This window comes from Ovis aries, chromosome 6 (genome assembly GCF_016772045.2).
Source record: "Ovis aries strain OAR_USU_Benz2616 breed Rambouillet chromosome 6, ARS-UI_Ramb_v3.0, whole genome shotgun sequence".
NCBI lineage: Eukaryota > Metazoa > Chordata > Mammalia > Artiodactyla > Bovidae > Ovis > Ovis aries.
Window position 1 is genome coordinate 91,140,500 of NC_056059.1, and position 20,536 is coordinate 91,161,035.

The 20,536-nt window shown below is 41.6% G+C and overlaps 1 protein-coding gene across 2 annotated transcripts; it reads left to right on the forward strand.

Annotated features, from left to right (window-relative positions):
* The first annotated feature begins 5,167 nt into the window (after positions 1–5,167).
* Positions 5,168–16,633, forward strand: ODAPH (odontogenesis associated phosphoprotein). 2 transcript variants are annotated; one of them, XM_015096288.4, is made up of 3 exons: positions 5,168–5,234; positions 14,649–14,788; positions 14,933–16,633. In XM_015096288.4, exons 1-3 carry the CDS (start codon positions 5,168–5,170, stop codon positions 15,014–15,016), a joined length of 291 nt encoding a protein of 96 aa, XP_014951774.1. In that variant the 3' UTR covers positions 15,017–16,633. The 2 variants fall into 2 exon arrangements, with proteins under 2 accessions (XP_014951774.1, XP_060273206.1); XM_060417223.1 differs by having other exon boundaries at positions 14,649–16,563.
* The last annotated feature ends 3,903 nt before the right edge of the window (positions 16,634–20,536 follow it).

Below are 20,536 nucleotides of genomic sequence, written 5' to 3' on the forward strand. Positions count from 1 at the left end.
GAGGCTAGGTGCTGCTGATCATCCTCAAGCAGTCGTGCTGGGGTCCTTGAGCGTGTGATAGGGGGCTCTGCAGAGCGCCCCTCAAAGCCGCGGACGGACATCCAGCAGCTCTCAACTTGTATGGTCTGAATAATGACATGCAAATAAAGACCAGCAGTAAAGATATGTTACAGGGGCTTCCTGGTTGGTCCAGCTGCTAAAAACTCCCCACTCCCAATGCAGGCCACCTGGGTTAGATTCCTGGTCAGGGAACTAGTTCCCACAGGCCGCAACTAAGTGGATTCATGCCAATGTATGGCAAAACCAATACAGTATTGTAAAGTAAAATAAAGTAAAAATAAAAATTTTTTTTAAAAAATCCAATGTAAGGCTTCCCTGGTAGCTCTCTGAGAAAAAGAATCCACCTGCTAATGAAGGAGACACAGGTTGGATCCCTGGTCCTGGAAGATCCCACATACGATGAAGCAACTAAGCCCGCCTGCCACAACTACCGTGCTCTAGAGCTCCGGAGCCAGAAATTCTGGAGCCTGTGCACCCTAGAGCCTGTGGTGGCCAACAAGAGAAGCCACTGCAATGAGAAACCGGCCCAGCATAACTAGAAAGTAGACCCCCACAACTAGAGAAAAGCCCACAGGCAGCAAGGAAGACCTAGCACAGCCAAAAATAAATACTTTTTTTTAAAAGACCCCGCTCAGCCAAATAAATAAATAATAAAAGTTTTTTTTAAAGATATGTTAGGATTTTCTGTCAAATAAAAATTCGATGAGGGACTTCCCAGGCAGTCCAGTGGTTAAGACTCCATGCTTCCAAGGCAGGAGGCATGGGTTCCATCCTTGGTCAGGGAACTAAGATCCTGCATGCTGCTCAGTACAGCCAAAAAAAGAAAAAAGAATTGTATGAAACTTTAAACATTTTTGTTCCTTTTGAAGTTTTATTTCTTTACTTCATAAACTTCAGGACAACAAATGCAAACAGAAAAAAAAGTTCTATTACCATTTTGCTTTTGTTACTTATTTTCATCAACATTTCAAATGAAAGGTCATCAGAAATTCAGTACAAAAAGAAAGAGGAGCTGAAGAAATAATACAAATGTCCATCATACAAAATGTTTGGCTAAATAGTTTGCAGTAAATCCATAAAACACAACACTGGCAGTAGTTACACAGAGTATGTGGATCTAATTTTATTAGATCCGCATGGCAATGTGATTCTAATACAGAATACAAAGTACTAATAGTAAACGTAATACACACCCATTGGCGTAAAGTTATGAGTGTCTCTGCTTTGCAGCTCCCAATGCTTTTTTCATCTTAACACTCAAACCCTTTCTTGTCACTCCTTAATTAGTATTTAATGTCCCTGCCAGACTAGACACTCCATGAGAGCAGGAACTCCATCTTTAGCCTGAGCACCTATACCAGCCCTAGACGTGGCACAGGACATGTGGTCAACAGAACTGAACCGTGGAATCTCAGGCACTAAGCTTGTCCCTGCTTCCTTTCCAAATTGCTGATGCATCGTTGACTGAACCATCTATTTCTAGAATTTTTGCCTAGGTTTATCATCAAGTCTGTGGAATTTACCATTCTTCTAGTTGGTAAGTGTTTACATTCTTATTCACTTTGGTTCTCAGTTTGCACAGTCTCCCTCATTAGATTCCAGCCTTTTGAAGCCAGGGACTGTGTTCTGTTTTGTTCTTTCTGCAAATGTTCTGCTCAACCATTAGGTCTTTGAGCAATAGAATGAGTTGGCAAGTATAAGCTCCCAAGAGAACAAAGAATTGAAGTCACTGTAATTCAGCTGCAACCACAACAGCTCCCTTTCTTTTTTTTTTTTTCACTTTTGTATTTTTATTCTTGTTCAGTTCAGTTCAGTTCAGCTCAGTCATGTCCGACTCTTTGAGACCCCATGAATTGCAGCACGCCAGGCCTCCCTGTCCGTCATCAACCCCCAGAGTTCACTCAAACTGATGTCCATCGAGTTGGTGATGCCATCCAGCCATCTCATCCTGGGTCGTCCCCTTCTCCTCCTGCCCCCAACCCCTCCCAGCATCAGAGTCTTTTCCAATGAGTCAACTCTTCGCATGAGGTGGCCAAAGTACTGGAGTTTCAGCTTCAGCATCAGTCCATCCAATGAACACCCAGGACTGATCTCCTTTAGGATGGACTGGTTGGATCTCCTTGCAGTTCAAGGGACTCTCAAGAATCTTCTCCAACACCACACTTCAAAAGCATCAATTCTTTGGTGCTCAGCCTTCTTCACAGTCCAACTCTCATATCCATACATGACCACAAGATGGACCTTTGTTGGCAAAGTAATGTCTCTGCTTTTGAATATGCTATCTAGGTTGGTCATAACTTTCCTTCCAAGGAGTAAGCATCTTTTAATTTCATGGCTTCAGTCACCATCTGCAGTGATTTTGGAGCCCCCAAAAATAAAGTCTGACACTGTTTCCACTGTTTCCCCATCTATTTCCCATGGAGTGATGGGACCAGATGCCATGATCTTAGTTTTCTGAATGTTGAGCTTTAAGCCAACTTTTTCACTCTCCTCTTTCACTTTCATCAGGAGGCTTTTTAGTTCCTCTTCACTTTCTGCCATAAGAGTGGTGTCATCTGCATATCTGAGGTTATTAATATTTCTCCCAGCAATCTTGATTTCAGCTTGTGCTTCTTCCAGCCCAGCATTTCTCATGATGTACTCTGCATCTAAGTTAAATAAGCAGGATGACCATATACAGCCTTGATGTACTCCTTTTCCTATTTGGAAGCAGTCTGTTGTTCCATGTCCAGCTCTAACTGTTGCTTCCTGACCTGCATATAGGTTTCTCAAGAGCCAGGTCAGGTGGTCTGGTATTCCCATCTCTTGAAGAAAGGCTTTGGCATAGTCAATAAAGCAGAAATAGATGTTTTTCTGGAACTCTCTTGCTTTTTTGATGATCCAGTGGATGTTGGCAATTTGATCCCTGGTTCCTCTGCCTTTTCTAAACACAGCTTGAACATCTGGAAGTTCACAGTTCATGTACTGCTGAAGTCTGGCTTGCAGAATTTTGAGGGTTACTTTACTAGCGTGTGAGATGAATGCAATTGTGCGGTAGTTTGAGCATTCTTTGGCATTGCCTTTCTTTGGGATTGGAATGAAAAGTGACCTTTTCCAGTCCTGTGGCCACTGTTTACACCTTTTATTTAATATTTGTTTGCAGAGCCATTGTGGGCAGGAAGAGAGGAAACAGGCCTTGGATTCACACCAACTTAAAAATCTCAGCTCTGCCACCCCTCAGTGGTGCAACTTTGGATACATTGCTTGAGTACTTCTCTGGGCCTTGGTTGCCGCCCCTCAGTGGTGCAACTTTGGATACATTGCTTGAGTACTTCTCTGGGCCTTGGTTGCCGTGTAGGTAAAGATGATAATATTTGCCTCGTGGTATATGGACATTCAGTTATACAATGCAAGCTACATGCTTAGCACAGTGCCTATTAGACACATAATAGATGCTCAGTAAACATTATCAATATCTATATTGGCACAGTAGAAGATGCTCTCTTAGACAGCTTAATGGAAGCTTCCAGTCTTTATACAGAACAGTCTGGTGGGTGCCTGCAGCATGTTGAACATTTGAAACCAGAAGCTTCTCTGTAGCGCCTTCGTGTATGTCTGCTCCAACTACCTGAGTTGTTTTGGTCCCCAAACCTGTTCTGTGTTGTTTGTTCTCAAACCTCTTTATGCCAGCTGAACTTTCCTTATAATTAAGTAATTTTTAAACTAATTAATTTATTTATTTGGGATGAGCTGAGGAGGAAGGTGGGAGAGCGGTTCAGGATGTACACCCGTGGCTGATTCATGTCAATGTATGGCAAAAACCACCGCAATATTGTTAAGCAATTGGCCTTCAATTAAACACTGTGGTTGGAGCTGTGTCAATTACCTCTTTATTCATCACAACAATCCTCAGAGGGAAATACTACAAGCCCCATTTTATCCCTGAGGCTTCAAGTCACCCACCTAGTAAGAAAAGGAATCAGAGCTGGAGCCAGTTTTTCCTGACTCTGAAGTCCATACCTTTTTTTAACCTTTATTTTATTTAAGTATAGTTTATTTACAACGTGTTAATTTCTACTATACAGCAAAGTGACTCAATTATACACCTATATACATCATTTTTCATATTCTTTTCCATTATGGTTTATCACAGGATATTGAACATAGTTCCCTGTGCTACACAGTAGGACCTTGTTGTTTATCCATTCTATTTATAAGTTTGTATCTGCTAATCCCAAGCTCCCAATCCATCTCTCCCCCAGTGCCCCACATCCCCTGGGCAACCGCAGATGTGTTCTGTGTGTTTGTGAGTCTGTTCTGTTTCATAGATAAGCTCATTTGTGCCATATTTTAGATCCCACGTGGATTTCATATGATATTTGTCTTTCTGACTTACTTAGTATGATCATCGCTTGGGAGGGTCCATGCTTTTAATCACTTGTGACCATCCCCTCCCATTCCTCCAGGAGCTGACAGGAAACAAACTGGGCATCTTTGGGGCAATTTGATGAATCAGAGGAGTCCTGAAAGGACAACTCACTAAGTTAATCTCCCAAAATTTTCGTGTCTGTTTAGACAACCACCATGATGGCTACTAGAGAAGATGTTTTTCAACTGTTGCTCTTGCCTCCTGCACCAAAGCAGAAAAAACATAATCCCTGATCTGAAACCTGTGAACAGCCTCGTCAAACCGCTTCAGTCCCTGAGCCTTTGGATAACCCCCTCCCCATCCTGTTTGGCTTTGTGAGGTAAGTTATATGGAAGGAAAGAGTGTGGAATACTGCCTGGACAGATCCTTTCTCTTGCTGAGGAGACCTATGCACACAAGTAAAGAGAAGACACTAACAGAAAAAGATTTGAAGGAATTAGAAGTATAGCGAGGGTGTGATTGTCCATAATCCAACTCCAGTCAAGGGTGGATAGATGGCGTTTGGCTGTCATTATAAGAGGCTCTGGTTGATAAATACTGTCTGGTATTTCCTTGCTGACTTTTTACCCTCACACCACAGGCCCTGATGGCTGTGGTCCATTATGCAAATACAACTCCCTGAATCAAGCTGTGGGTGACTCACCCACCCCCTTTAAAGCCACGTTGGGGTCGAGGCAGTGACTGCTCAGGGTAGAAGCCATGGCTCACAGACCCTGCTTCTCCTACTGGCTATTGGTCTGCTGGTTGGTGGTAACTGTGGCAGAAGGTAAGGGTTTTGCTTTTATTCCCCTGTGGGTCCACTAATTAATAAGCTGTGTAAAAAGAATGAATTTGGCTCCATGATTATGCATATCCATGAACTGGGAATATTTACGTCAGCTTCCATCAGCCTGTGTGGTTAAAGAGAAAGACACTGAATTTTTATCATCGGAAGATATTGGTCTGAGTCTCAGTCTTAGCTATATAACTTTAGATGCACTTAACTGCTCTGAAATGCATTTCCTCTTGTGTAAAGTGACAGCATGAATGACATCCATTATTATGGGGGTTGTTAGGACCAAATGAGCTATCCTGCAAGAAGAGCTCTTCAAGCTTCAAGCACTATATGGATACTAGTTACTATTGTTGTGGAGCTAACAATATCCCCCATGAATTACAGCAATGTCCACCTCTTTGATTTCCCAATAACGTGGTAATTTGCACATGGTGGGTGTTCACTTTCTGTTTGTTAATGCTTTAATCACAGTTGTGATTAAAATTGTGTCCAAAGCAGTCAGTTGTGTCCTGGTGCTGTGGAGGTGAGCCTAGACTTCTTGCTTTGAGATTCTATGAGATTCAATTTCTCCACTGCTCCTTTCTCTTTCCTTTTCCCCCACTACAAAATTTCCAGGTGGCCTGAGCCAGAGAATTGGTTTGCAAACCCTGGGGACAGGCAAGAAAAGGAGGAGAGCCCCATGAGTCATACCGAGCCCTCCACCCCTTTCATGTGGCCCTGGAACTTTGCAGGGGTGCAGCCAGACCCTAGGAGACCCTAGTCATCCCCCAACCAGTTCGCTGCGCCCATGCACCACAGCTCATAACAGAGTGGAGAGGAGCAGGTCTATTGGAGCTGGTGGTTCCAGAAAGTGAACCACTCTTCAGGAAACCCTATAAACATGTAGCTAAATAAGTTATAATGAAATTAGAGGTTTATTCACTTTTTTTTAAGCACTGCTAAAATGTGATTTCTGTTTTGGGCTCCCTCTTCCCCACTGTCCCTCAGACTGGCCTCAAAGTTCTTCGGATGCAGCTTCACTCTCTCCAGGCAGCCCTGGCTCCAGGTCATCACTTGTTTATACCTGTCCTGGCTCTGCCAGACAGGATCGCGTGTGAGTCCCCAAACTCACACCGTCCTCTCTCATCTCCATGGCAGCAGCTGTGGCTAGCCCCTCCCCTGTTTTCACCTGATATTATAATTCTGCTTCATATGATGTCGTTTAGTGTCACTATGGTACTACCTTCACAACAGTTTTCTTAAGATATGAAGCTTTAAAATTGCAAACTCCCTCTATCTGCCATTTTTGAATTCTTACAGCAATTCGCACATCGCCCACGGTACTTACTGCGTTATGCTCTGTATTATAGATCCATGTGTTTGTAGCATCTCCCCATAGGCCCTGTTTCTTCATCTCTGCCTTTGGCGCAGCTCCTAACACAGTAACCTGTACACTGTTGAGTCGACTAGACTCACAGCATAGGATTGAAAGAGGCCTGTGTGAACTTGTGTGAAGTGGGCTCCAAAGTCTTTATCTGTAAAATTAGGGACTTGACCAAAATAGCCAGTCATTCTGTGAGTCTATGAAGTGAATTAAGTTGCAGTTATTGTGAGCAAGTTAATCACAGGGCTTATATTTCTTTTTGGTTCGCCTCTGAAGGCGCCTGAGAATGTATAAAAGAAGAAGTGCATACATATACATCAAGTATAAAGCTTACTTCTCTTAAAAATCAGGGTAGCTCACTACAAAACAGCTATTGTCTGCCCATACAACCACAGACTACAGGTAATTATATTTTCTAAAAAGAGGTCATCTCATCCTTACTTTCTTTAAAGTACTAGTTGGCGTACTATGAATTTCATGTCTAGACTATAATAAACCCACTTAAAATTGATATCCAAACTCCAGCAATAGTTTGGCTTGGTTATTTTATTATCCTCTAATTCTGAATGTAAATTTTTTTGCAAATTTTATGGGTTTGGCAGGACTTCCTTGGCAGTCCAGTGGTAAGACTCCACATTTCCACTGCAGGGCACATAGATCTGATTTCTGGCCCGGAAAATAAGATCCCACATGCCATGTAACCAAAAAAAAATTTTTTTTTAATTTTTTTCTGAGACTAGAATGAAAGATTCACTTAGACTTGCAAAAATCTACAGAAATGAACTCAACATCCATTAATACAATCCACGCCTGCCTGCCTGGCCACTCACTCAACTCATCTGTTATGTACTGGGCATAAGTACTCACACTAAGTGAAGGACTGTTTATAGCAATGACCAAAAGGGCCTTCCTGGATAGTACAGTTGGTAAAGAATTCACCTGCAATGCGGGAGACCTTGTTTCGATTCCTGGGTTGGGAAGATCTGCTGGAGAATAGAAAGGCTACCCATTCCAGTATTCTTGGGCTCACCTTGTGACTCAGCTGGTAAAGAATCCGCCTGCAATGTGGGAGACCTAGGTTTGATCCCTGGGTTGGGAAGATCCCCAGGAGAAGGGAAATAATACCCATTCCAGTATTTTGGCCTGGAGATTTCCATGAACTGTATAGTCCATGGGGTCACAAAGAGTCAGACACAACTGAGAGACTTTCACTTTCACTTTCAATGACCAGTAGAGTCAACAGTCCTCCTCATCTTCATGGAGGTTCAATAACCTAGTAGCTCAGTTCAGTTCAGTTCAGTTGCTCAGTGGTGTCCAGCTCTTTGCAACCCATGGACTGCAGCACAACAGGCCTGCTTGTCCATCCCCAACTCCCAGGGTTTACTCAAACTCATGTCCATTGAGTTGGTGATGCCATTCAACCATCTCATCCTCTGTCATCCCCTTCTCCTCCCACCTTCAATCTTTCCCAGCATCAGGGTCTTTTCCAATGAGTTGGCACTTCGCATCAGGTGGCCAAAGTATTATAGCTTCAGTTTCAGCATCAGTCCTTCCAATGAATATTCAAGGTTGATCTCCTTTAGGATTGACTGGCCGGATCTCCTTGCTGTCCAAGGGACTCTCAAGAGTCTTTTCCAATACCACAGTTCAAAAGCATCAATTCTTCAGTGCTCAGTTTTCTTTAAAGTCCAACTCTCACATCCATGTCTGAGCACTTTACATATCTTATTTTAGACACTACAGCAAGCCAATAAGTAGCATTATTTTCTCCATTTTAACAAATAAGGAAAGGCAGACTTGGAGGAAGCTGTCAGTTAAGTTATGGAAGCTGTCAGTAGTCACACAATTATTAAATGGCAGAGCTCATATAAGTCATAGAGCTCAGGGATTCTATGCTGTTTTTAAAAATTATGAAAGTATGATAACATTTACAAGTGACTTGGAAAATGCAGAACAAAGTTACATATAGTTCCATTGCATATTACAATTATTTTTTAAGTAGATAAATTAAGATTTTTAGTTGGAGTTAAAAATAGCAAACTCTCAAAAATTAATAGAATAATAGACAGAAAAGCAGAAGGAGGTGGTGGACCTGAAAAGCATTATGAACAAATTCAACATAATTATGATTTATACAATTTTCACACAACAGCAGAATACAAATTTTATTCAAGTTCCCATAGTCTGTAAACCAGGAGAGACTGGAACATATCCAGGAGTGTAAAACAGGATGCAAAAATTTCATGGTCTAAAGGTACTGAAATCATACACAGTCTGTTCTCTTAAGGGATCCTGTGCTTTTAAACACTATGCTATTCTTCCTCTCAAAATGTTTCCAATCTGCATTTAAATATTTGACTGACTTTAGTCTAATTAAGGTTACAGAAAAGCTCTCATTTTCGATATTCAGTATCTTTGGTGTCCTGTCAGTATGCTACAGAGTGAGAAATATTTGCTTGTTAATAATCACATTATCCCTGAGAAGTAGGAAAGTGATAACTTTTGCAGTTATGGAAACAGATCTCTCTCAGTCTGATCGAGTCCCCTGTAGGCACAGTGCTAGTGATCAGGAGACCAGGTATGCACGATGAGCTCGCAGGTACATCAGTGGAGGAGGAATATAACCACGGAATACTAATCACATAACCAGTAAATATGGTGAAAGTGGACTCATGGGTGCTATGGAAGCATATTGCTAAAGGCCTTAAGGCAGCTTCAGGGGAGGGAAGACCTCCTTGAGGAAATGAGACGTGAAATCTGCATAGAGATAAACCAGGCAAGTTCAGTTCAGTCGCTCAGTCGTGTCTGCCTCTTTGCAACCCCATGAATCACAGCACGCCAGGCCTCCCTGTCCATCACCAACTCCCGGAGTTCACTCAAACTCACATCCATCGAGTCCGTGATGCCATCCAGCCATCTCATCCTCTGTCGTCCCCTTCTCCTCCTGCCCCCAATCCCTCCCAGCATCAGAGTCTTTTCCAATGAGTCAACTCTTCGCATGAGGTGGCCAAAGTACTGGAGTTTCAACTTTAGCATCATTCCCTCCAAAGAAATCCCAGGGCTGATCTTCAGAATGGACTGGTTGGATCTCCTTGCAGTCCAAGGGACTCTCAAGAGTCTTCTCCAACACCACACTTCAAAAGCATCAATTCTTCGGCGCTCAGCCTTCTTCACAGTCCAACTCTCACATCCATACATGACCACAGGAAAAACCATAGCCTTGACTAAACGGACCTTAGTCGGCAAAGTAATGTCTCTGCTTTTGAATATGCTATCTAGGTTGGTCATAACTTTTCTTCCAAGGAGTAAGCGTCTTTTAATTTCATGGCTGCAATCACCATCTGCAGTGATTTTGGAGCCCCAAAAAATAAAATCTGACACTGTTTCCCCATCTATTTCCCATGAAGGGATGGGACCAGATGCCATGATCTTCATTTTCTGAATGTTGAGCTTTAAGCCAACTTTTTCACTCTCCACTTTCACTTTCATCAAGAGACTTTTGAGTTCCTCTTCACTTTCTGCCATAAGGGTGGTGTCATCTGCATATCTGAGGTTATTGATATTTTCTCCCAGAAATCTTGATTCAAATGATGTTCTTGGCATCTGGAACCAACTTTTTAAAAGCCCAGGACCATTGATGATTGCTGTCAAAGTAGTTGTCAACATTTGTCAGAAGAGAGCATTGACTAATACTGGACAAACCAGGGATTTCTCTGGTGGTCCAGTGTTAAGACTCTGAGTTTCGAAAGCAGAGTGCATGAGACAACACTAATACTTCTTTGTGGGATGGTGGAAACAGAGTCAGATTCCTATGGATTAAATGGGTGGGGGAAAAGGGAGTCAGAGTGTGTAGACTTCTTTTTGAAGTGAGAGAAGTAGAAACAAAGAAGTTCGTGGCAGATCACTGAAGTTTTCCCTCTGAAATATGAAGCAAAATAATCTGCTTAGAAAGGTCAGGAGAATTGAATGAAGAAGAATGAGAATGTTGAAGGGGCTTTGAAGAGACTATGGAAGGTTTAGAAGACAGAGAGAATGGATCAGAACACGGACAGACAGAAGAATTCAGGAGCAGTATTAACTCTTTCGAGACCATGAATGGCATCGACCCACTCACAAAATCCTGGGACAGTTCCCCAAATAAGTCCCTAAATTTCCCATATGTTACACCACTTGAGCTAGCCAACCAGGAACCTGAAATAGTCACCATGTGTCTAGTCTGCTGGGAGAACGTGGTTTTGTGTGAGCTAGTTACTGGCACAAGCATATATCTTAACCTTGAGTCCTCAGAAATTCCTGGAAGAAGAGAGCATTGACTAATATTGGACAAACCAGGGACTTCTCTGGTGGTCCAGTGGTTAAGACTCTGAGTTTCCAAAGTAGAATGCATGAGTTCAATCCTTGGTCAAGGAATTAAGATCTCACATGCTACATGGCATGGTCAAAAAAAACAAAATTAAAAAAATTTTTTTTAATTTTAAAAAACACTAGACATCCCAGAGTCAGGCAAACACTAACAACTCTAATACCCCATTGTCAGGAGGATTTGGTGAGTAGCCTCAGTTTTGAGAAGCAAAATGAGCACAAAGGGTGGATGTTTTAAAAGCTAGAATCCAATTTACTGAGTGGCAGAGCCCAAGACCTAGCTAAACCTGATCTGATAGCAAAATGTCCCAATGGAGCTCAAGAATAAGGCTAGCTTCCTCTCTAGCAACTGGATTCTCAGCAGAAAGGTTTTATGTTAAAAAGGTTCATAACTAATCTGATTGTATAGGAGGAAAGAATGAGTGATATGGCATTAAGTCATCTTCTGTAGTTTGAAATGTCTTAATCCAGTTTCAACCATAACATTTTAATACTCAGTAGCCTGAGCGGATCCGGGAGAAAGAGTCAGTATTTAATTCACCCATTCAAACTGGATTAACAAAATAATAGAGGTGATTATTATAAAGATATTTCCAAGAAACTTAAGTACAGCCAGCCCTCAAAAAGACCAACCCTGGAAAGTCAAGAGCCAAAGTTACGCTCACAATCACCCTGTGTCCACATAGGCACTTGTCTCTTTTTCTCTTTGAGAGGTCTTCCCCATTTTACAGCTATGGAAAGACTGGCTTGTCTGTTTATTCAACATTCAACTGGCCAGCGGCTGACTCTCCAGCCTCTCCCCTACACCTTCTCCTTACATCCTCCACTGTGTCACTTTGTTGAAATTCTTGGATGAAATCTGATTTTTCACTGGCCAGTCAATGAAAGAGTTGAATGTCTAACAACAGTCTTGTGAGGAATTCATTTTTTCCATCATTCACACTCAGCTGCTCTTTCCAGACTTATATTGGCAAGTTCCTAAAGGAGAGAAGGGATAATTTTCTAAAGGAAATCTTGCTATTTCATAGCCAATTTGATTAAATGATACAGCTAGAGGAAAGACCTTGACACTGGATATTGATCCAAATTTCTTCTCGGAAACGTGTCATCTGGTCCTCAGTGCTCATTCCTCTGCTGCCTGTAGACTCTCCCTCTGTCCTCTTCAGGGAGCAATTTCACTGCTGGGGAAGTGAAGTAAGTCTTTTGGATTAATAGCCTTCGTGGGGACAGTTACTTTTCTTAACATTACATTTTTTTCCACCAAATTTTCTTTTTTATTTATAATTTATGCACAATAAAAGGCACACATCTTAAAAGTGCAGATGAATCACTTTTTACATATATGCATATGTGCATATAATCATGTGTGCACATATATTTTTGTGTATATTTATATGTATGTGTATAAATATAAATGTGTGTGCATATCTCCATATTCATATAACAACCACCCAGATCAAGATTGAAAGAATTCACTGATTCCTTTCTCCACAAATAACACCTACATGTAACCCTAAGCTGTTTTTCACTTTTTTTAAACCATTCAGTTCAGTTCAGTTGCTCAGTCATGTCCGACTCTGTGCAACCCATGGACTTCAGCATGCCCAGGCCTTCCTGTCCATCACCAACTCCCAGAGCCTACCCAAACTCATGTGCATCACATCAGTGATGCCATCCAACCCTCTCATCCTCTGTTGTCCCTTTCTCCTCCCACCTTTAATCTTTCACAGCATTAGGGTCTTTTCCAGTGAGTCAGCTCTTTGCATCAGGTAGCCAAAGTATTGGAGTTTCAGCTTCAGCATCAGTCCTACCAATGAATATTCAGGACTGACTTCCTTTGGGATGGACTGGTTGGATCTCCTTGCAGTCCAAGGGACTCTCAAGAGTCTTCTCCAACACCACAGTTCAAAAGCATCAGTTCTTTGGTACTCAGCTTCCTTTATAGTCCAACTCTCACACCCATACACGACTAGTGGAAAAACCATAGCTTCGACTAGATGGACCTTTGCTGACAAAGTACTGTCTCTGCTTTTTAATATGCTATCTAGGTTGGTCATAACTTTCCTTCCAAGGAATAAGCTTCTTTTAATTTCATGGCTGCAGTCACCATCTGCAGTGATTTGGGAGCCCTCAAAAATAAAATCTCTCACTGTTTCCATTGTTTCCCCATCTATTTGCCATGAAGTGATGGGACCAGATGCCATGATCTTAGTTTTCTGAATGTTGAGTTTTAAGCCAGCTTTTTCACTCACCTCTTCCACTTTCACCAAGAGGCTCTTTAGTTCTTCTTCACTTTTTGCCATAAGGGTGGTGTCATCTGCATATCTGAGGTTATTGGTATTTCCCCCAGAAATCTTGGTTCCAGCTTGTGCTTCATCTATCCTGGCATTTCTCATGATGTACTCTGCATAGAAGTTAAATAACCTGGGTGACAGTATACAGCCTTGACATACTCCTTTCCCAATTTGGAACCAGTCTGTTGTTCCATGTCCAGTTCTAACTGTTGCCTCTTGACCTGCACACAGATTTCTCAGAAGGCAGGTCAGGTGGTCTGGTATTCCCATCTCTTTAAGAACTTTCCACATTGACATGAATCCACCACGACAATGTATGGCAAAACCAATACAGTATTGTAAAGTAAAATAAAGTAAAAATAAAAATTAAAAAAGAAAAAAAGAACTTTCCACAGTTTGTTGTGATCCACACACTCAAAGGCTTTGGCATAGTCAATAAAGCAGAAGTAGATGTTTTCTGAAACTCTCTTGCTTTTTCAATGATCCAGTGAATGTTTGCAATTTGATCTCTGGTTCCTCTGCCTATTCTAAATCCAGCTTGAACATCTTTCATAGATTAACATAATTTTGCTTGTTCTTGAACTTCATATAAATGGAATCTTACACTACATACTCTTTTGTGTCTAACTTCTTTGGCTCAACATAGCATCATAGGAGACATCCATGTTGTTGTATTCATAATTCTTGGTCTTTATTACTGAGTAGTATTTTATTGTATCAATACATAGTTTATTTATCCTCACCTATTGATGGTTTCTGTGTGTATGTACTTAGTCGCTTCAGTCATGTACAACTCTTTGTGATCCTTTGTATCACAGCCCACCAAGCTCCTCTGTCCATGGGATTCTCCAGGCAGAATACTGGAGTGGTTTTCCATGCCCTCCTCCAGGGGATCTTTCCAACCCAAGTCTCCCACATTGCAGGTGTATTCTTTACCATCCAAGCCACCAGGGAGCCCACTGATGGTTTCTAGGTTTAGGTTAATATGAATAAGAGTGCTATGCGGATTTCCTTGGTGGTCTCATGGTTAAGACTCTGCACTTCCCCTGCAGGGGGAACTGGTTTGATCCTTGGTCAGAGAACTAAGATCCCACATACCCCAGAGTGTGGCCAAAAAAAAGAGCTGCTTAAAAAACAAAAATTCTTGAACTAAACTTCTGTAGACATACGTACTCATTTCTCGTGGGTAAATTCTCCAGCATGGAATTTCTAGGTCACAAGGAGTGTCCATGTCTCATTTTACCGACCTAGACAGTTCTCTTAAACATGCTTTAGGGAGACTCTAGAATTCTCCCTTCCATTCTTTCTCCTCTGCGACACCTGAAGACTCTCCCCTCTGCTCCTGTCATCAGGCCTATTTCCTGACGTGCACTTTTCTCCCCACAGGACAAGAAGAAGTGGTCAATCCTCCTGGAGACTCACAAAATAATGCAAACCCTACAGACTGCGAGATCTTTACACTCACCCCTCCCCCTGCCACAAGGAACCCAGTGACAAGGATCCAGCCCATCACCAGGACACCCAGGTGTCCCCTCCATTTTTTCCCACCAAGATGGCCCCGAGTCTACATTAGGTTTCCATACAGGCTTTACCCCCCTCCAAAGTGGAACCACCATTTTCAATTCCATCCATATTTTTGTCCACACAGTCGCCTTCCTCCTTATTACAATTATTTCCCCAGGAGAAGACTCTGGAGAGGAAGTTCCTCTGAGGAAAGCAGAGAAAAGAGAGAAGCCCCAAATGTGCTGAAGTGAAAGAAGCCAAGGCCTCAGAAAAGACTAGAAAAAGTTTTGTGCTTTCAGTTTTCAACTAGAACAACTGGGTTGGAAAATTATGCCTCTTAAACTCCACTGACTGGAAATTGTTCTCCTTGTCAGCAGTGAATGTATTGGTTTATAGGTTATTCATGATAACAAAATAGAAGCAATAACTACATTATTCTTATCCTCTACTTTTTATGATCACAGCATGTTTATGCAAGAAAAGTTCTGAAATGAGTGGTTCCCATAATTCCTATCATCCTGCAAAACCGGAAGAATCAGGTCCATCTTCTAAATCACAGTGAAGAGCATTTAAATAAATTGAGACTGCTATAAACCAAATGGAGACATTAATGACACCCTTTTATGCTTACTGGAAAACTCACAAAGCAAGGCAGATTGACAAGGTGATCTTTAGAAGAAATTATAAAAGACAAGAAAGTTTTGTTTTATTCTGTTTGACAGTGGTTATTCATTCATTTTTAATTGACATACAATTGACATAATATTATATTAGTTCCAGGTTATATAACATAATGATTCAATATTTGTATATGTTACAGAATGATTACCACAATAGTTCAGTTAACATCTATTACCATAAATAATTACAAAACTTCTTTCTTGTGAAGAGAATTTTCAAGATCCGCTCAGTTTTCTAACAACAAAAAGAAATTATAACAATTAAAATAAAAGGCTCTGGGGAGTTTAACAATAGGTACTATTTTAAAGATACTATAAATTACCTAACCAAAAAAGTTATTTTTAAACTGTAATATCTAAATATACTTTAATGTTAACTGTTTAAGCCACCAGTGAAAATTAGTTTGTATGTATCTCACTGTTTCTCCTATTATCTTCGTATGCATGCTAAGTCACTTCAGTTGTATCCAGCTGTTTGTGACCCTATGGACTGTAGCTCATCAGGTTCCTCTGTCTGTGGGATTCTCCAGGCAAAAATACTGGAGTGAGTTCCCATCCTCTTCTCTTCATACATATAGATACTAGTTTAAATTATATACTTCCCCTAAAACTTTCAACATGATTCTAGGCTCAAAATTCAAGTACGGAGATGTTTGAGTAAGTCTAAAACTCCACAGACACAAATTCAGTCAACTATAGGAACCTTGTATTGTGAGAGGGCAATATGAGCAACAAATCCCACAGGCTGTGTTCATTTCTTATTGATATTTATTTAGCCATTCTGTAAAATACTGCCTCCTTTTTGTGTGTTCACCTTGCCTGTAACATAGGAACCTCGGTTTCTCATATGTGGTCAGTGGCTTACATCTGTTCCTCCCAAAAACCATGTGCAAAGTTGCTGCTGCTGCTTCTACGAAGGAAAAAAAAGTAGGGGTTTGGGGGCACACAAAGATGTGGAGTTGCTCGGAATGTTGCCTGGGAAATGGAGAGATATATAAAGTCATCATGCTCTGTTTCCTCACTATATTAAAAGATAAAAAGAAAAACACTGTTTTCTTTACTACATAGCAAATTTTCATCCTAAGAACAGATATTTGCTTAGAAATCACAAGCTTAAGTAAACCTGTATTTGAAATCCTCCTTAAGGATGTTTTTTAATCTATATTTTGTAATAAACTTGCTCACTCATTTGTTTTCTTTTTGGTTGATGGGGCATAATCTGAAAAGGGCCAACCTTGGGCAAACCTGAAGACAGATCAGTGCTGTATTTGAACCTTACCTCCCTCCCCGGACCTCCTGCTTTATTACCTCTCACGCTTACCTCTCACTGCTCACCCAGCTGTTCCATGAGCTCACCACACTCCACCACCCAAAACCAACCTACCTGGTTCTAACAGGTCTTTCTCTCCCCAGACATTTGAACTTTTGCAATCCAGTATCTCAGCATGGTTCAGTCGCTTAGTCACATGTGATTCTTTGCAACCCTATGGACTATAGGGATCGCCATTAAATCTGCTCTGAAACCCAATCTTTGAAGGCCTTGTTAGTGATCTATTGTCGGGGTCCAGCCCTGGTGGATCCAGGGAATTCAAAACGGGGACAGAGTCGGTGTTTGAGGAATTAATTGCTTAATTAAAGATATGGAGGGAGATTAGAAAGAAATAGTGTAGTAGGAAAATAAGTGGAGAAAAGAGGCTGAATAACTTGGTTTTCATGGAAAACCAATAAAGTTCCAAGACAAGGAACTTGCATCGTCTATGTAGGCCACTGGCGCCCTCTTGAATAGCAGAGGGTGCCCTGCCTTGGGCTCCCTCTTGCGTGGGTCTTAGAAACCAGGGCAAATAAGTGTACACGGTGAGTCTCCACACTCCAGATGGGAATTCAGCCAGAAAAGGGAGAAAAGAACAACATGGGGGAGCCAAGCATTGGTGCCAGACCCACAACTTTATTTTCAAAAGCAGCTTATATACCCCAAGTTGTACATAAGAAATAATGGCATATGCAGAGTTATGCAGGGGCAGCAGTCCTGACCCTTATTGAGACTAGGCTTTCCTTTTGCATACCTCCCTGTATATAAAAGGTCTCAGGTGGTTTACATTATCTTCTGGCCAAGAGGCCTGTTAACATTTTTATGGCTCTCTTCCTAGATAAATGTCTATCAACAAGAAAACTCATTTTCCCCTGAAGTGTTTTTCCTTAATCTTCATCACCCTCAAAACACTAAATAAAGTTACATTCCTGTAGAACAAAGGTGCAGTGGGTTATAACAAAGAAAGTACTTAATTTAAAGGTCTAATGTTGCTAATACCAGGGCTTCAGTCAGCTCAGTCGCTCAGTCATGTCCGACTCTTTGCGACCCCATGAATCACAGCACGCCAGGCCTCCCTGTCCATCACCATCTCCCGGAGTTCACTCAGACTCACGTCCATCGAGTCCGTGATGCTATCCAGCCATCTCATCCTGGGTCGTCCCCTTCTCCTCCTGCCCCCAATCTCTCCTAGCATCAGAGTCTTTTCCAATGAGTCAACTCTTTGCATGAGGTGACCAAAGTACTGGAGCTTCAGCTTTAGCATCATTCCTTCCAAAGAAATCCCAGGGTTGATCTCCTTCAGAATGGACTGGTTGGATCTCTTTGCAGTCCAAGGGACTCTCAAGAGTCTTCTCCAACACCACTGTTCAAACACATCAATTCTTCGGCGCTCAGCCTTCTTCACAGTCCAACTCTCACATCCATACATGACCACAGGAAAAACCATAGCCTTGACTAGACGGACCTTAGTCAGCAAAGTAAATACCAGGGCTACTACCTGTTTTTTCTATATACCAACTATATCTACAAATAAAAGACATGAAAACTTTGCAGCAACAAATGAAACCCTTAATCAGTCCTATTCTAATGATTTTGACTCCTCGGAAGCCCCTACATTCCTAGGATGTTTTAAGGTTCCTGTGCCTCTTGCGGTCAGGAGGCCACAAACAATCACATGTGCAGCTGTAAGAGTCCGGCAGGCAGGCTAGAAAGCCATCAGAGGGGTTTTTTGATTGAAACACTCATATTATGCCCAGGAGATTTATTATCTAAAAGCTCTAAATTAACTTTTTCCAGAAAAAGGTGGTGGGGGGAAAGCCCCCTGTTAATGTCATAAGAGTAGGTGGAAAGCATAACACAGTAAAGCAGGCAGACTCTGGTTTTTGGGGGTAGATGCTCGAGAACAAGGTGTCTCCTGAGGCTCGATCCCACCTTTGCGTATGCCAAGCCTCCTTCCTCATGACATTTGCCACGGGCGGAGTTCCTCACGCTGGCTCCCGGCAATCTATAAACCTCAGGAAAACTAAGACAAACTAAAAAAGGTGTAACAGCTTCATTGTATCCATTATAGAAAGTGGGCTACTCCTGGGGTATTTCACAGTAAGACCCTTTTTCAAAATGGCTTCAGATAAAATTACATCATTTTTCACCCTTGAACATGCATAGAATAGCCTATCTAAGAAACAGCCCACAACCACAATTAAAAGTATAGGTCTTTGTGAGTTTCCAAACCCAAATATTATTACTTCATCATGTCTGACTCGTTGGGACCCTTTGGAGTATAGCCTGCCAGGCTCCTCTATCCATGGGATTCTCCAGGCAGGAATACTGGAGTAGGTAGCTGCTATTCCCTTCTCCAGGGGATCTTCCTGACTCAGGGATCGAACCCAGGTCTCCTACATTGCAGGCAGATTCTTCACCCACTGAGCCATCGGGGAAGATCTTTGTGAGTTTGGGTTAGTATATTTTTCTTTTAAAATATGGAGGTACCTAGCAGGTTTATTGACTCAGGGGGATCATTTTCAAGTACTAATAGGTCAAAATGAACTAGTTTACATGTGTTCCTCTTAGCATATAGGTGGGATTGTCTTCTTCTGCAGCAATGGCAGTCTGTTGGGAACTTGTGACTTTTTTAATGCATCTTTTATACACGCTTCAATACATCTTTTGCTTTGTGGCAGAAATAGCCTATGCAAGTCTAAAGTTCTAATTATACTAAAAAAGCATAACCTGAATCAAATCATCCAGCAAACCCAAATTTACAAAACAACTGCTCTGTAATCTCCAAAATACGTGGATGTCAGGGTACACAAAGTGTAAAGACGATTAAAGAGACGTGACAACTAAATGTAACAAGGCCTGGAGCTGGGAAGGAAAGGGAGATATTGCCATAAAGGATATTATTGGAACAACTGGAAAATTTTTATGTGAACTGTGTTTTAGGTAATAGCTGTATATCAATGTTAAATTTTCTGAGCTTGATAGTTATGTAAGAGAAGATCCTTAGATAAAAATCTGAAGGTAAAGGAATATTTTTATGCAACTGTCTTAAATTATTTGGGGGAAAAATGTGTGTGTGTGTGTGTGTGTGTGTGTGTGTGTGTGTGTGTGAGTGAGTGAAGGAAGGCAGGGAAGGGAGGTAGAGAGAGGCAGAAAAGGGGAACAGGGAAGGAGGCTGGGAGAGAGAGTGAAAAAAATCGTGGGAAAATGTTTTTATAATTGATACATTTGGAGGAAAGGCATATGGCAGTTCTTTATACCATTCTTGCAACTGTTCTGTAGCTTGAAATTATTTCAAAATGAAATTTAAAAGACATTATTAAAAACAACACAGAACTTAGCAATAGGGGTTTAGTTGTCAGGGAGGAATTGGCCTGTTTAAGGTCTCAGGACACAGATGAGGGAGATGACAGAGACTGGGGAGTGGCGTACAAAGAGAAGGAAGATTAAAAAGAAGATCTTGGGGGAAATATCCTGGGAAAAGCTGCACTGAAAGTGGCCGCAGTCATTTGGGGAGCACAGTGCCCTGCAGGCTAGGCTGTCCCTGCTACCCCGCCTCCCCCCCAAGAAGGGGCACTTGACTTGTGGGAGGGGCTACACCTACCTGGACTTTAAAAGTATCTAAGATTCTGGTGTATACTCAAGATGAGATGTAACTCATACTTTTGTTCACTGAGATATTTTGTGATTAAAAACTCTGGGCAAAGGGAAAATGCAGTAATTTTAAAGGAATTTTACGTTGAGTTGTGCCATGTGAACACATCTTCTTTTGGTTTTATTGT

Coding starts and splice junctions, on each gene's coding strand:
- ODAPH (XM_060417223.1), top strand. CDS start 5,168: ATGGCTCACAGACCCTGCTTCTCCTACTGGCTATTGGTCTGCTGGTTG. Junction 5,235..14,648: donor GGTGGTAACTGTGGCAGAAG/GTAAGGGTTTTG, acceptor TTCTCCCCACAG/GACAAGAAGAAGTGGTCAAT.